Here is a 15,088-nt window from a genome sequence, read left to right as displayed (position 1 = left end):
AGGTGATCTTAGAGGTTTTTCCCAACCTCAGTGATTCTATGATTCCATGGTAGTTAATTTACTTTTTACACAAAATATTGGTAAAGAAAACATGATTTTGCATGAATATACAGATGTTACAAAAATACAGGAAAAATATTATATAAACAACTTTGTTAATATTCATGCCTAAAGTCAGAGAGGCTGATGTTATGTAACCTGTCATAAATATTACTTTATCCACCAGATCCTTTATTCTAGGCTTGCGACTAGGGATAAGCAGATGACAATGAAACATATATCAAGACAGAGCTAAACAGTTACCAAAGACTGAGAAATAATGTTACCAAGCTCATCAGCATAAATGTCATGTAATCGGCCATTGTTGTACTTCCTACTCCAGTTGTGTCTAAAGTGCTGCCATCGTTGGTTTGATGGATTTGCTTTACATCACTGAGGTTCATCTTGTCTGGCACCCCTGCTGAGACAAATAAGAAAGCACAGTATGATGCCTTGTCACTACTAGTAACATGCTATAGCTAGAAAAAAATATATATATATATTCTCAGCACATGGACTGTCACAGCTTGGTTTCTGATTCCCATGATACTGCCAAATTCAAAATACTTTATAATTGCATCTAAAAACACATACACTATACTATATGGCTATTCATCGTTGAAAGTAATTCAGAGGCCTGCCAGCTCTGAACAAAACTGTTCTTGTAGAAATATATCTCAACAAACATTAGCAGTCTGAAATGAACAGTTTTGCAAGTCCCAGCTGTACCTAAAAGACCACTGCTCACACTTTCTTGGATTTGAAGGAAAAGGGAAATAATTTAATGTCAAATTGCTTGTGTCTACATCCAAATAATATTCCAAAACAACATATACTTGATGCAGGGTATATAACAAACTATGTTTGTTGCTATATAAAACCCCCCTTTTTGGCATAATTTAAACAGACTTTAAAACATTGTAAGGCAAAATTGTAAATGTAACTTTAAACAGGAAACCTTTTACTGAGTTCCGTCTGAATATTTTTGCAGCTTTGGACCAAAATAAATATTTCTCCATCTCAAAACACTGCTTTTTATAAAACAAGTATGTAATCACCCATTTTATTTCCTCTTCATGGTGAAATAATCAGAAGGGCTTGGAGACATTTTTAGATTTGGAAGCATTGTCAGCTACTTGTATTTTCTATTCATACTTCTAGACTGTCTGATCCCATATACCAACTTGTGGCATGCCACTATCAATCAAAATTAACAGATTTAAATCCAGTGTTATTACATGCAACAAATATTGACATTGTAATTACACTGAGACTGAAAAAGCCTTTATATAAAGCAAAGTCAATATTTATGTAATTAGGTCAATACATATATAATTCAGAAGGTAAGCTCTGCTGTTGGAACAGCACTACTAGAATGAAGCTCAGCTCTACTGAGCTGACATTGATTTTACAGTCTGTTTCTGCATTATTATTCATTGTGTAGGTACTTATTTCCTTTGTATCATTAGTAAAGTTGAGTAAACTACTGATTTTTTATTTTATTATTTTTAGGGGACTGTGATGAAGTATAAATATTTTAGTCATGGATTTTTCCTCTTTGTTAAGCTAGTTTAACAGAAGCTACAAAGAATCGCTGTGTTTGAAAGGAACAACTTTTTTGGTGCTTGTGTTAAAAATACTCTTTTCTCTAAAAGCAGCTTGAAAGCTGCTCTTTGAGAACTTGCTGTATGTACTTAAAATCTCCTTCCTGTAGCTTTGAAAAACTGCATTAAGGGAAGAGTCAGATAAAGTCAATCATGTTGTCTGAAAAACCTGCTAGAATGAATTTGTCTTCTTTGCTGCTGTACTCAGACAGCAGAATAGACTGCTATTTTGTGTGGATTTATTGATCCAGTGCTCTTGCCTGGAATTTGTGAAAATTAGCTCCATGAGTACAATGAAAGTGGACACACAAGGAGGAAGAGCAACAATAGAGGCTGAGAAGGAGTGAATAAATTCCTTCTTATCATGCACATTCAGTAGTAATCTGTCTAGAAAAAGATCAGTCACTCAACACTTCACTGAATGGACGTTTGGTAGATCAAAATGTTTTTTGTTTGTTTGTTTGTTTCAAGGATGTTTTAGAAGTAGAACCAAAAGGATTTGGTGGGGAGCAGGTGTGGAGGGGTGGGAGAGGTGTCATTTCTCCAGAGCATTAGTGAAGAATCCCCTTATCTAAAAATTTCAACAGTCAAAAAAAAAAAAAACCCTCTAACATGTACAACAAAAAAGTTCACCAAGTGCTATAGGTATAACAAAGCAGATTTCTCCCAGTGTATTTACAGATAATCTATCACATGATGGCCTTATCTTAAATATGGCCTTATCTTAAATATCCAGGATTTTATCTATTTATAATTAAAGGTAATTGCCAAAACAAGGAAAATTTCTAGATTTACACTTGAAAAACAGTGGTCTTCAACTAGAGTGTGTGATCTGAATCTGAAGAAAATGAGACAAGTTATTAATTACTAACTGAAGAGTCATCTTTAATAGCTAGTGAAGATTTCATTAACAATAATATGGAAAATACAAAAAGAATAGTTTTCTTTTTATAGGACATGTTCTCTCTCTCTCTCCATTTTTTTATGTTTTTTTTTTCCCTCTTTCCAACCTGAAATGAAAACTGCAAACTTTAGAAGTTCCAATGAAAAGAGTGTCTATTAAAAATGTTCAGCCATAGCAATACATTTTGCTTTCATCAACTGAAATACCACAGAGTGCTGAATATTTTCTCTGATGTTAAATGGCTATACTTTAAGATTGCAGTATAAACATACAGCAACCCTTTCATCTGTTAAGCCCCATAGATCTATCCCACAAATTTGACTGTATTGAAATGAGAAGTGGAAAAAATATATACTTAGATATGATCTTAAGAAAAAAAAATCACTGAACAGAAAAACTCTTAAAAACAGTATATTTTAACAGAACCAGTTTTGTTGGTTTCATTGTTGTTTCCCAAAGAACAACTTTTTTTTTATTTTTTTTTTTAGTTTTCAGTTTGGATAAGTTTTATTCCTATACCATACTTTATATTTAAATAAGTAAATCTGTTGTCCATTATATACCTGGATTTGAAAATATATGCCATCTTTCACACATCATAATTAGTCATAGAAGTCATCCTTTCCTCTAAATGAGTGTAATTTTCTTAGTCCACAACAAATTTGTAATAGTTGTAAGACCTATACAAATATTTGTATTTAAAAAAAAAAAAAAAAAAAAAAAAAAAAAAGAGCAAATGTTTGGATTTAGTTTCCTCACATTAGACTCTGAAATTTTCTTAAAGAAAATGCATGTAAGATTACCAAATCTTTTAAGTGATGTGTGATAAATGTCTCATTTATATCAAAATCATATTAGAGCTAATATTTTGACTGGAAATGGTGAAATTCAGAAATAATATTCAGAGTTCTTTCTGAAGGAAAGCCATAATTGCAGCAGAGCAGAAGATAAATCTCTAGAATCCAAATATAACACTTTCATGAACCTATATAAAGTAAAATAGTCAATGATCACGTCTCCGACTGCAGCATTAGCTGTGAAATCCAGTTATTGGCTGCAATTTAAAATTTTCTTAGTCAGTTTTAGAAAAGATTAATCAATAAAAGAATTACAGCAAACAGTGTGATATATATAACACCATCTTATTATAACAGATGCAAAGTATTTCTAATGTTCTTTTAGCATCTTTTAAAGATATCTAAAGCTTGTGAAATGTAGTGATACTGACAGCCTTGACATCTGACCTGCAAAATTTTCCAGAATATCTACAGCTATTATACAATATCCTTTCAATACACAGCAGCAGATTTTAACTTTGATTTGAAAAGTCATACCTAAAGACATGGAAGATTTTCATTTGACATGGAAATTTTCTATTGAGATTATCAAAATCTTGCAAAAATGGGCTATGACTTTTAAACAGTCTAGGAACCATGCTAGGATTTAAAACTTTTTAAACGTTTTAAACAGAACATCCTTTAATAGTGGCCTGGTTTGAAACCAAACCAGGATTTTTTTGTGTATCTGCAGTCTAACCTCAAACATCTTGCTACCTTAGCTGCTATTTGTTGGGTAGCATATGCCAGAGCTTAGAAGGCTTTTCAAGGGAACAAGAAGCTAGCAAATGAATTTCTGTGGGAATCTGGTTGCACATAAACCCTATCAAAGCTTTACAGAGAAGGATCTACTGGATTTCCCTCTGTGCACCTGCTATGGTTTAACTCCAACAAACAGGTGTCCAGCCACTTCCAGGAAAGCAAAGCTCATCATGCACAACAGTTTATCAGGAGGAAAAATGCCATCACTCTGAAAGCCATCCACTTTTCTTTACCCCTAAGACATGGAATATATATTTGGTCAGTCTGGGTCAGGTGTCCTGACTGTGTCCTCTCCCAGCTTCTGGTGCACCCCCAACTTCCCCACTGGCAGGGCAGCGTGAGGAGGTGAAAAGTCCATGGCTCTGTGTAAGAGCAACTAAAACCATTGGTTTATTATCATGACTATTTTTCACCAAAAATACAAAACACAGCATTACACTACAAAGAAAAACATCACTCTACAAAGAAAATAAACTCTATCTAAGCCAAAACCATGAAAGAATTATTCTTCTTATGACATTCCAGAAATTCAAAATACAGCTCTTGTGGCACAAGCATTTATGAGCCTCAAATATGAGGAAGAACTTGAGAAAATGGGATAGTGTTTCAGATAGTTAGGAAACTATTCTGCAATGTAGCTTTTACAAGACAACATTCCTGTGAAGTTGTGTAAAATTCTCCTAAGCAGGGCACATAGTTATTTCAGTCACTATATATATAATCTAAATATCAGGATAACATGTGAGACATGGAAAAAAACAAACAAGCAGACAAACAAGAAAAAACAGTTTGATAACTGGTTCAAGCAAAGTCCCAAAATTCAGAAAAAATATCATAAAGAAGATTTAGAAGAGGGTAAAGAGATACATAGAGTTTAAGTGAACAAAAGAAAAGGCTGCTATACTGTAAACATATGTATAATATGAATTTAGAAATGTAATTTACAGTAGCGAGATACCTGGAAAAAGACAACGTTGCAGGGAGTTGGACATGAATTTATTCATATCAGTAAGGGTCTACAACATTTTGTTGAAACAGAAGCAGTTTGATTTAGGTGCAACTGATAAAGTAAATGGCATAATTTATAGGAAAAGGCAAGAAAGAAGACTAACATAGAGATTAAGAAGAATGAAGGTATGGTGATAACAGAGTAATAGGTTCTGAAACTTATAGATAGCAAGAGCTAAGACTATCTCCTTATTGTGTCAAGAAAATACCAACATTGATGAATATCAACACATTTTTGTCCTATGAAGGCAAACACAGTATTAGTTTGATTATTATAATTCACTGTAAAGACATCTCAATAATGATTATGCAACCAAACATTAAAAAAGGTATTAGTTGATTTTAACAAACAAAATAACAACAACAAAAAACAACAATGAGAAAAGAACTTTGCACTGGCATTCCAGAAGTTAAAAGTACATAGTAGTTACCATTTTCTTGACCAGATTTTTGCCAGCTGAAACTTTAAAGCCTTTAAAGGTCTTCTCCCTTTCTTTTACTGTTCCTCCCAGCTTTATTCCTAATTCTATAATATACAAAAACATTTCTAAATATAGTTATGCTAACTGGATCACAGAGCTATGTTCAAATGCCTTAGACATGCTTCTGTTTATATGTAGTGGTTTCTGTGACAACTTCCATTTCTTACTTTAAGAAACATATAAATTTGCTTACTAAAAAATCACGATATATGTATATATATATATATAAGAAAAGAAATATTCAATATTGATCAGATCATTCTCCAGATGGTGTTTTAAAGCCATTAATCTTAAAAAACTCACAAAATACTTAATGGTATCCGGTTCTTAGAAAGAAAAGTAGAAACAATGAACTATGAGTAGTATTATTCAGAGACACTTCCAAGTGAAGTTCTTGTGATAATGGCTGTGAAGTCTCAATGAAGGGAGAGAAAGATGGCTGAGAAGAACTACCTTATGAAGGATATATGGCAAATGAGGCCATATTCATATTTTTATGACTGTATCTATATTTGCAGAATCTACATGTAAGGTGTATACCTAAAAAGAAAGCATATGCATTTGTCACATGAACATATGTCCTTATAGTACACATACAGATGGTGTATACATCTTCTTTAGGAACTCTGTATGTCTTTAACATATTATATAAGTTTTACCTTCTCCATTGAGCAGTAGCTGAAATGAAAAAGAGCAGAAGGCTGTAGTAGGTGATCTAAGAGAACCCTTCCTATCTCAACTGTTCTGTGATTCTGTAAGTATTAAATGTTTCACAATTCAGCACTGGTAATAAAGCAAATGAACAACAAAAATGTATTTCAATAAAAAGTATTAGAAAAGAAAGCGCACACATTACTTTACCGTTCTTTGACTGAATGGCTTTTGAAGAGGGGAATAGTGATATAAGCCATATCCCTGTTGAGAAATTGTCAGAAATTAACATAGTGAAAAATGTGTCTGTTTTAGTTTCTTTAGTTTTCATTTAATGAAGAAGAAATTAACAGCTGATTCAAAGAGGCTAAAAAAAAAAAAAAGTCAAAATTTTCAAGCATTTTTCCAGTGAAAGGAACCTCCTTTGGGAGGTTTTTGGCCTTAATTTTAAAGAAAAATAACTTATCTAATAATGCACATGAATTTGCCATATCTGAATTATAAACCAGTTTACTCAGATGGACTTCTTAACATCTCAAGCATGTAGTCTTTCATATAAGTTCTGTTTGATTCATGGTTCATGTGAAAAGGGCTTAAAGAGTCAAAATGATTCATTTAGAAGTAATGGAGGATTGCTTTATGGAATTTATAGCTACATAAACTTTTGTATACTTGTTGTCACTATCAATTAAATTAATGAATCAGCACAGAAAATTAGCACAGGATTCACCAATATTAAAATTGTATGTTGTAAGATGGCTCTCATTCCTATCCCATTGTGTAATTTTGTGAGGTTTAAAGTCTTAATTTGGGTGTAATAAATTATTGTATCTGATTGTGTCAATCCCAGTAGGTTGTCAGCAACTGTAAGGTGAAAGAGCAGAAAAGGTTCAAAACCAAAATGCATAGATTTTTCCCAAACACTAAAGTTTCTATTTCACTAATTGCTTCTGCCTGTGACCATTGCCTGGTGCTTTAGAGGTTGGAGTAGCGATAGAAAATAGTGAACAATTTAGATAACCAGACCACTGGGACACCTAACTTCTGGCACTGATTAATGTGTGCCCTGGAGCATAGGAATACATATTTATAATCCTTATAAAATGGAATGAATTATTCCATAATTCTCATAAATTCATGCTACTTTCTCTACAACTACTTTGCATCATGCAAGAAGAAAGCAAAGTAAAAGCAATAAAACAAAAACAAAACAAACAACAAAACAAACAAAAGCACCAAAGATTGAAAATGTGCTTAAACCTTCACAGTTGCATGAGATCATTTTTAACTATAAAGGCCAGAGTCTTTTAAATACATTAAAAATATTCAGTACAGCTCTTTTTAAAATCACAGATGAACTCATGTTTTGGCAGAGCAGAATTTCATCTTTTTTGCTATAGTGGCTATATGCATCAGTATGTATTAGAAATAAATAGCTTAAGTGTGAGCACCATCCCTAATGTAACATAAGGTAGTCTTATGCTGATACTAAACTGGTGAGTTTAAGAAGATAATCACAGATGATACCTAAGGCATTATTCATTCCACTTCATTTTTCATTTCTATACTGTATATACTGTGTATTACAAAGAGGATTTTGTTGTCTAAACATCACTATCTACTGACATGTTAGATGCTGAGGAGGAGTGTATTGCACTTGACATACACCTACCCATCCAAAAGAAGCTTGTTTCTTAAAAAGCCCTGTAAGGATGTTTTGGATATACTAAAGCATCTCCAGTGGCATTTGGCACTTCTATTTAGACAACTGGATCCTGTCCTGCATCAAAGTTGCAGCTTCCACCACAGTGAATGTAGAGAGACATTAGTAAATGCAGCAGAAGCAAACGGAGTACTCAGACATAGGTATTTAGTCAGAATTTGATTACATTAATTCTTTGTTCGTTCATTCACTACTGAATGATCAAAAATATTTTCTTTGAATTTAAGTCAAAGTCATAACTTTGTCTTTAAGCATTTCTTGGTTTCAGCATTAAGTTTGTTTGGTGTTGAAGGGCTGCCATTTTGTCAGGAAAATAGTGAATCAGAGTCCAATGTGCGCAAACATCTCTGAGGAACCAGTATTCTATGAAAGTATTTCCTTCTGAAATATGAAAAGATCCATTGTAACTATATTTACATAACTAAATACACATCCCACAAGGAGATCCTTGAGTTAAGGTGGTATTGAGTGGCTTATGTCTACTGTGCTCAGATATCAGTTCATAGAAGAAACTGCTGAACAAATCACAACTACGTACTGCAGTGTCCTGCATCCCTTCTTAGCCAGAGGTTGTCTCTTTGGCTAGAAGATCCAATTATTATTTTATTTTATTTCAAAGTGCCTGGAAACAAACAAACAATCAAACAAAAACAAGAGGGCTGTGCTGCAACTTACCAGGTGGTGTTTTAATAACTCAAAACTGGAGGAGCATATAACAGGTTCTGGGATATGATATCCAGGCATGGGAAAGTGTTTTGAAAATAACAAGCCAACTGTTGAAGGACTTTCTAAGTCAGAGAAATCCAAACCTTCAGCTGACTGGCTTGTGCTGCCTTTTGGAAGCAGTCCTTGCAATGAATTATCCACAGAACATGAGGTTTGTTTTGGAATGGGGATGGTTTTCCTTATCACCTAACCATGGAGTGAACTGACACTTATCCGGTTTTCCAGTGGAAAACTGGAACTGAAACCAGGAGACAAGGCGCAAGCTGAGATACTTGGCGGTACAGATGTAGCCAGTGAAATTACCAAAATTCAGAGAATTGCTTAGTGTCACAGGAAGGTTCTGTACTTGGACATTGAGGTGCTTGAGCAAGTCCAGAGAAGGGTAAAGAAGCTGGTGAGGGGTCTGGAGAACAAGTCTTACAAGGAGCGGCTGAGGGAGCTGGGATTTTTCAGCCTGGAAAAGAGAAGGCTCAGGGACGACATTATTGCACTCTACAGGTACCTTAAAGGAGACTGTAGCGAGGTGGGGGTTGGTCATCACCTCGCCTCTGTTGCTAGCCAGTTATTTCTTTCAATGAAAAGCAATCATACAAGTTTTCACGTCTGTTTCTAGGAAAGGTAGGTCAGGAACCTGTTTCAAATCCCAGGCCAGGACCTTGAGTACAAACACCAAAGTATAAACCTGATTTATTTGCTACAATTCAAGGTAGGACAGTGAAATGCCTATTGATAATTTACATCTATCTTGCCTTCACAAGGGGAGATAATTTATGACTAGGACTTTTGTTTCCATATACAAAGTATGATGCCAATCATGCCATCATTACTTTTTTTTTTTTCTTTTTTTTTCTTTTTTCCTCATAGTAATCTTTGCTTTATCCAGTCTATTCTTAAGTGGCAGAGATTTCAGCAGTTTCTCCAGGGAAAGTTATGCCACTGCCCATATAATGTAGTTCTCCTTAACAAGGTGCAGGTAAGATCTCTTTGAAACACATTGTACTGAGCTGTTTTGGGGTTTTGCTCTATCTAAGCACTAAATGATCTTAAGAGTCTTTTCCAACCTAAATGATTCTATGATTCTATTATTCTATTATTTTATAAATATAGATATTGCTATGAAGAAATTTTCTGAAATAGGTAGTAGGTGTTTATTTGGAGGAAATAATTTGACCTAAAATAACAATACACAATTCAATGCAAATAACAATTTTAAATGCACAGGCAATACCAAGATGCAAGTAATCTCACCTACAAACAAGGAATGCTGTTACAGTCATTAGAAAGCAGTTAAGAAGCCTGTCTAATAGCATCAACTAAGAGAATTCTGCATGGTTAGACATATGTTTGGAAATGAATCTGACATATCATGTTTAACAGCACATGTTTTATGAAATTTGTATATTAGAGAGGAAAAAAAAGTGTAACCAATGATCTTAATATAAGTCTGACAAGTCCTTTGAACTACAAGAGCAGCAGACATTAAGTCTCTAGTCTAGTATTTGAAAGTTTTCATTCAAAGTTGTCAGTGGCATTTGTTTCATATTATATATTAATGAACTTAGTATTTCCATGTAGAAAACAAAGCTTTTATGATTTAATGCAACAAAGACAAGTGATGTCACAAATCAAAACATATCAATTTATTTTGCATTCTTTGAGACTCACAAATAGATTACATTATTTGTTTAAACTGTTAACGTATATTAGGTTTGCTTGAAGGATGACTTTAACATATAGCAAAGTATTTCATTTCTAGAATACTTGCTTTTGTTTTGGACACAAAGACATAACTGTACTTTTCCTCCGAGGTAGAGAGAACCACAGTAACCTTCATTAGCTCTTCTGCTATTGCTTTCTCGCCCAATAAACTCTAAATCCATGTTCATTATAAAACATGTTCAGTGCTCTTGGGAGCTGAAATCAGTATTGTAAATAACATCAGTTTTAGATTAAGAACTCCATCTTTCCATCTTTTTTTCTATTTTTTAACCTTTATCATTAACTTATGCAAAAGCTTCATAATCAATACAAAGTGATAGTAGGGCTAAAGCTCTATAAATCAGACTGGGTAGAAGTAAGCACATTCTTCATTCTTTGAATTTTCATCTGTTCAGTGCTAATTTCTGAGTCAGAATTCTCATATAAATTACCGTCCTTCAGAATAATTTACCTACATGATTCTTTTCTATTATTTTTTTTTTAATCTTTCTTAAATTATCATTATTTTGCTCTAGAAGGTTTATAATCAACAATTCTGGTCTGAAGAATGCTATCATCTAGAAGAGAGATGAATTTGAACTGAAACTTGTGAAAGTAAGACACAAACTTTGAGAAAGTTTGGGTTGAGGAAGAATGCTACTACTTAGGCCCTTTAAAAAATACATATATATAAATATATATATATATAATATGCATATATATATAATAACAATAGTAATAATAATTTATTTATTTAAACTTTTCAGATTTCCAAGATTTATGACTCAATTTCACTGCAGCAGTTCATTGTTTTACTGTTTGTCTAGATGTTGCTTTTAAAATAAAGGTATAAAGCACGTCTTTTCTAGAAGTTAAGTGAAATCATTCCACATTTATAAAACGATTAAGTAATTTTAGCAATTTATTCTAGTTATTCCACCTAGAACACCAGTTATTCTACTGTCTTTAAAGGAAATATAACATGTATATTAGCTTAATCTGCCCAAACACTGATATATTAAACTGTGCTTATTTTTCATCAGTAAATCAGTAATGCTTGATATACATGGTATGAGTGCTTGTAGTGATTTCCTCATCTTGTCTGCCAGATGTAGGAATATAAACCCACCTGTTGCCATGTGCAAGATCCCCATAGAGAACTAAGTCAGAGGGGTGAGTGATCAGTTCTATGATCTTTTTTTTTTTTTTTTTTTTTTTTTTTCTGAAGTAGTTTTATTGCATCTTAGAACAACTTCAATGTGGGATCAGATAAGTATTGTCAAGAGAGATAAGGATCATGATATTTTAACCTGGAAAAGGACTTCATTTGTCAGACAAACATAACACCATAAAGCACCCAGAAACATGATGAGAAAAATATAATCTGCTGCTGATTTCTGACCTGAACTCACATCAAAAACTGGACTACCAACAAAGAAGAAAGTATGGAACAGTAGAGAAGGTTGATGCCCATGTGTCCATTCCCTCCATGTAAACAAAAACACTTTATTGTTGTTTTTTGTTGGTGCTTGTTTTTGTTTGTTTGTTTGTTTTTACTTATAGAAAAGAATGAAAAACAGAGATCTTCCCTAGTTACTAATTTCTCTTCCTTCCTGGGACAACTTTTGTTTCCTCAAGTTTTAGCTAAACTATAATGTTGGAAATGTACCAAAAGCATAAGACTCAAAAGAGTTTAATTCCCGGTATCCTTTTAAAATTGCACTTTCTGCTCAGATTATGAGGTCTAAAAAATACATTTTTTCATAGAAATTTTCATTTCAGAGACAGCCCTTTTTGGCAGAGTGGTTCATTTACTTTCAGGTTAGATGAAAGCCTTTGAAAAATACTATGTGTTTGCTGATGAATATTGATCTGCATTCCTCAGTGTATTTAGTATATTTATTATGAAATGTCATAGAAAGTCTTGTGTACATCCCACAAGCATAAGATTTTTTTAGCTGAAGGTACAAAACATGAGCATTTAAACACTGAAACTAGTGCATTCTTGAAATTCAAGGGTAACCATCAGCAATTCAAAGACTAAACCTGTTACCTGTAGCAGTGCTACCTCTCACTGGCAAAGCTGATCTGGCAGAATTCATATCTGTAGGCAGGTTACACATAAATATATGGTTCTTATTCAGAAACATACAAATAGTAGTGTTTTTCTGGCTCCCAGACATCCGTACTTGAATACATCTGTTCTGCTCTTCACACCCCATAGCCTAAAGAAGCTGATCATCAACTTGATTAGCTTTTTTTGTGTGACTAGGGAAAAGCAGTTTCTAAGAAAAGTTTATCTGTCAGTTTTCAGGCTTATAAGAGAAAGAAAAAATAAATAAATAATAGAATTTAACAAGAAGTCTCAGGATAGCATGTAGGAGAAGAAAAAAAAAGGTTGAGGAAAAAGGTGATTTCCTCGTTTTCCAGGTGAGTGGTGTGGATATGAGTGAAACAAACAAAGAGAGAAACAAAAAGTATATTGTTTCAAGAGTTTTTTGGCTTCTTATAATATAATATAGTTATAATAAGCTATATATTGTAAGTAATACATTATAAGTTCCTTACTGTTCCTTACTTCTAACTGAAAAGGAAAGCCCATTTAACTTAACTTACAGTGAAATATTAAAAAACAAACAAACAAACAAAAAAAAAAACACACTGCTATTTCTGCTTAATATTTGATAATTCATATAGCTTTTTTCAAAGTAGCTTTTTACTCACAAGGTTCACGAAGAACATGAGTACAGATAGATGAGAAACAGATGAACTTTCATAGTCTTGAGTTTTAGCTTGAAGATTTTAATCCAAGACAGAAAAAGTTGAGCGAACAATGAATGACAGTTGAAAAGCATAGAAAAGAAAATAAATGAAGAAGACCTCTACAAGAACTACTTTTGGTGCTTGGGAGACACTAAAACTGCCATAAAGCCATTTCCAGTGGGGCATGGTAAATTGAACTCCAGTATTGTCAGTGAGGAGTCATCTGAAAATGTTAAAGAAACTACTTTTTCATGCATGGGTGACAGGATATATTGTGGAGTCGTTTTGTATGCTTTCTTTCCATTTCAAGACTTCAAGCCCTTATCCTGACCATTTCCTGTCCTTTAAGCAAAATAAATGTTCTTCATGAATCTAAGTATTAACAGATGAAGCATCAACAATTTTTTAAGTGACAATACAAGAACAGGAGATGGTAACAGAATGATTTTGGCAGATAAAAACTTTTAGGAGAGAAAGAAGCATTGGTCTCAGATTCCAAAGGCAGCACAGCAGAGCAAGCTTATACCCAAGAGTTTATGAATGTACACCTGACAACAAAGAACAATAATTCACATCCATACCCTTTGTGTATGTTTCCTAGAGACTTGTTAAGTTGAGGTGTTGAGGTGCCTAGCTCCTCCTAGAGCTGATATATTGGACATTAATAGAAAGGGAAATATTTACAGTGGAGTTGAGCCTGGATATGAAAGTTTCAAACATATGATACCTCTCGGAGCCCTGAAACTATTCTTGTCCTCAAAAATTAGAGTAGGTCAATTGCAAGGAATTTTCAAAGATCAAGTCCACCTGTCTGACCTTTTCATGGCTAACTGAAAGTTAAAGCATATTATTTAGGATATTATCCAAATGCCTCTTGAACACTGATAGGCACGGGGAATGAACTACCTCAAGAGTAAGTCTGTTCCAGTGTTTGGCCATTGATGAGATGGTTTTCATTAAATATTTTTTTTCCTTATGTCTAGTCTGAACCTCCCCTGGCAAAGGTTTGTTCCATTAACATGTTCCATATAATCACAGAATCACAGAATGGCTTTGATTGGAAGGGACTTTAAAGATCATCTAGTTCTAACCTCCCTGCCATGAGCAGGGATGCCACCCACAAGATTAGGTTGCCCAGGCACTCATCCAACTTTGTCTTAAACATTTCCAAGAATGGAGAATACACAACTTCTTTGGGCAACCTGTTCCAGTACTTCACCAACTTCTGCATGAAGAATTTCCTCCTAACAACTAATTTAAATGTCTCCTCTTATAGTTTAAAACCAATCCCCATTGTCCTACCATTATCAGCTCGATTAAAATGTTGCTTTCCATCTTTTTTATAAGACCACTTCAAGTATTGAAAAACTGCAATGAGGAGCCTTCTCTTTTTCAGGTTGAAAATCTCCAGTTCTCTCAGCCTTTCTTCAAAGGAGAGGTGCTCCAGCCCTCTTAATTTCTTTGTAGCCTATATATATATATAGGCTATATTCCATATACCTAGTCTTTATATATAGCCTATATATATACCTAAACAAGTTTTTAGATAATACATCTAGAATATATGTGGATACCTTAATACAGTGTTTTGAAATTTAATGGCCTGCATTATGCACATTACCAGACTAAATGGTCAAAATGGAATCCATTTGTCTGTGGAACTGTTAATCTATAGGTAGATTGAAATCCTCTTCAAATGGAATTAATATTTATTAACTGGACTTCTACATGATCTCTCCACCCAAAATCTCTCCAATTATATAAATTCAAGTATAAGTGCTCACAAACAGGATAGCCTGACCTGATAATCTTGTCTTGAGCAAACTTACGGAATGTTTTGTTAATTCTTGGAATACTTGTTGTTGTTGTTTATTTTAATTGAAAATATAGAC

The 15,088-nt window shown here is 33.6% G+C and overlaps 1 protein-coding gene across 1 annotated transcript in view; it reads right to left on the bottom strand.

Moving 5' to 3' along the window:
- Positions 1 to 299: 299 nt before the first annotated feature.
- GPC5 (glypican 5) overlaps positions 300 to 15,088 on the bottom strand; it is a gene marked incomplete at both ends in the record, with an annotated part of 756,320 nt that continues 741,531 nt past the window's right edge. Inside the window, one exon of the mRNA XM_084285812.1 lies at positions 300 to 457. Within this exon, the coding sequence (XP_084141938.1) occupies positions 300 to 457 (158 nt within the window). The remainder of the gene's footprint in view (positions 458 to 15,088) is intronic.

Source organism: Netta rufina, assembly GCF_964035555.1.
Source record: "Netta rufina genome assembly, chromosome: 1".
Taxonomy (NCBI): Eukaryota; Metazoa; Chordata; class Aves; order Anseriformes; family Anatidae; genus Netta; species Netta rufina.
Note: the sequence above shows the minus strand (reverse complement) of the source record. Positions and strands in the feature narration are given on the sequence as shown.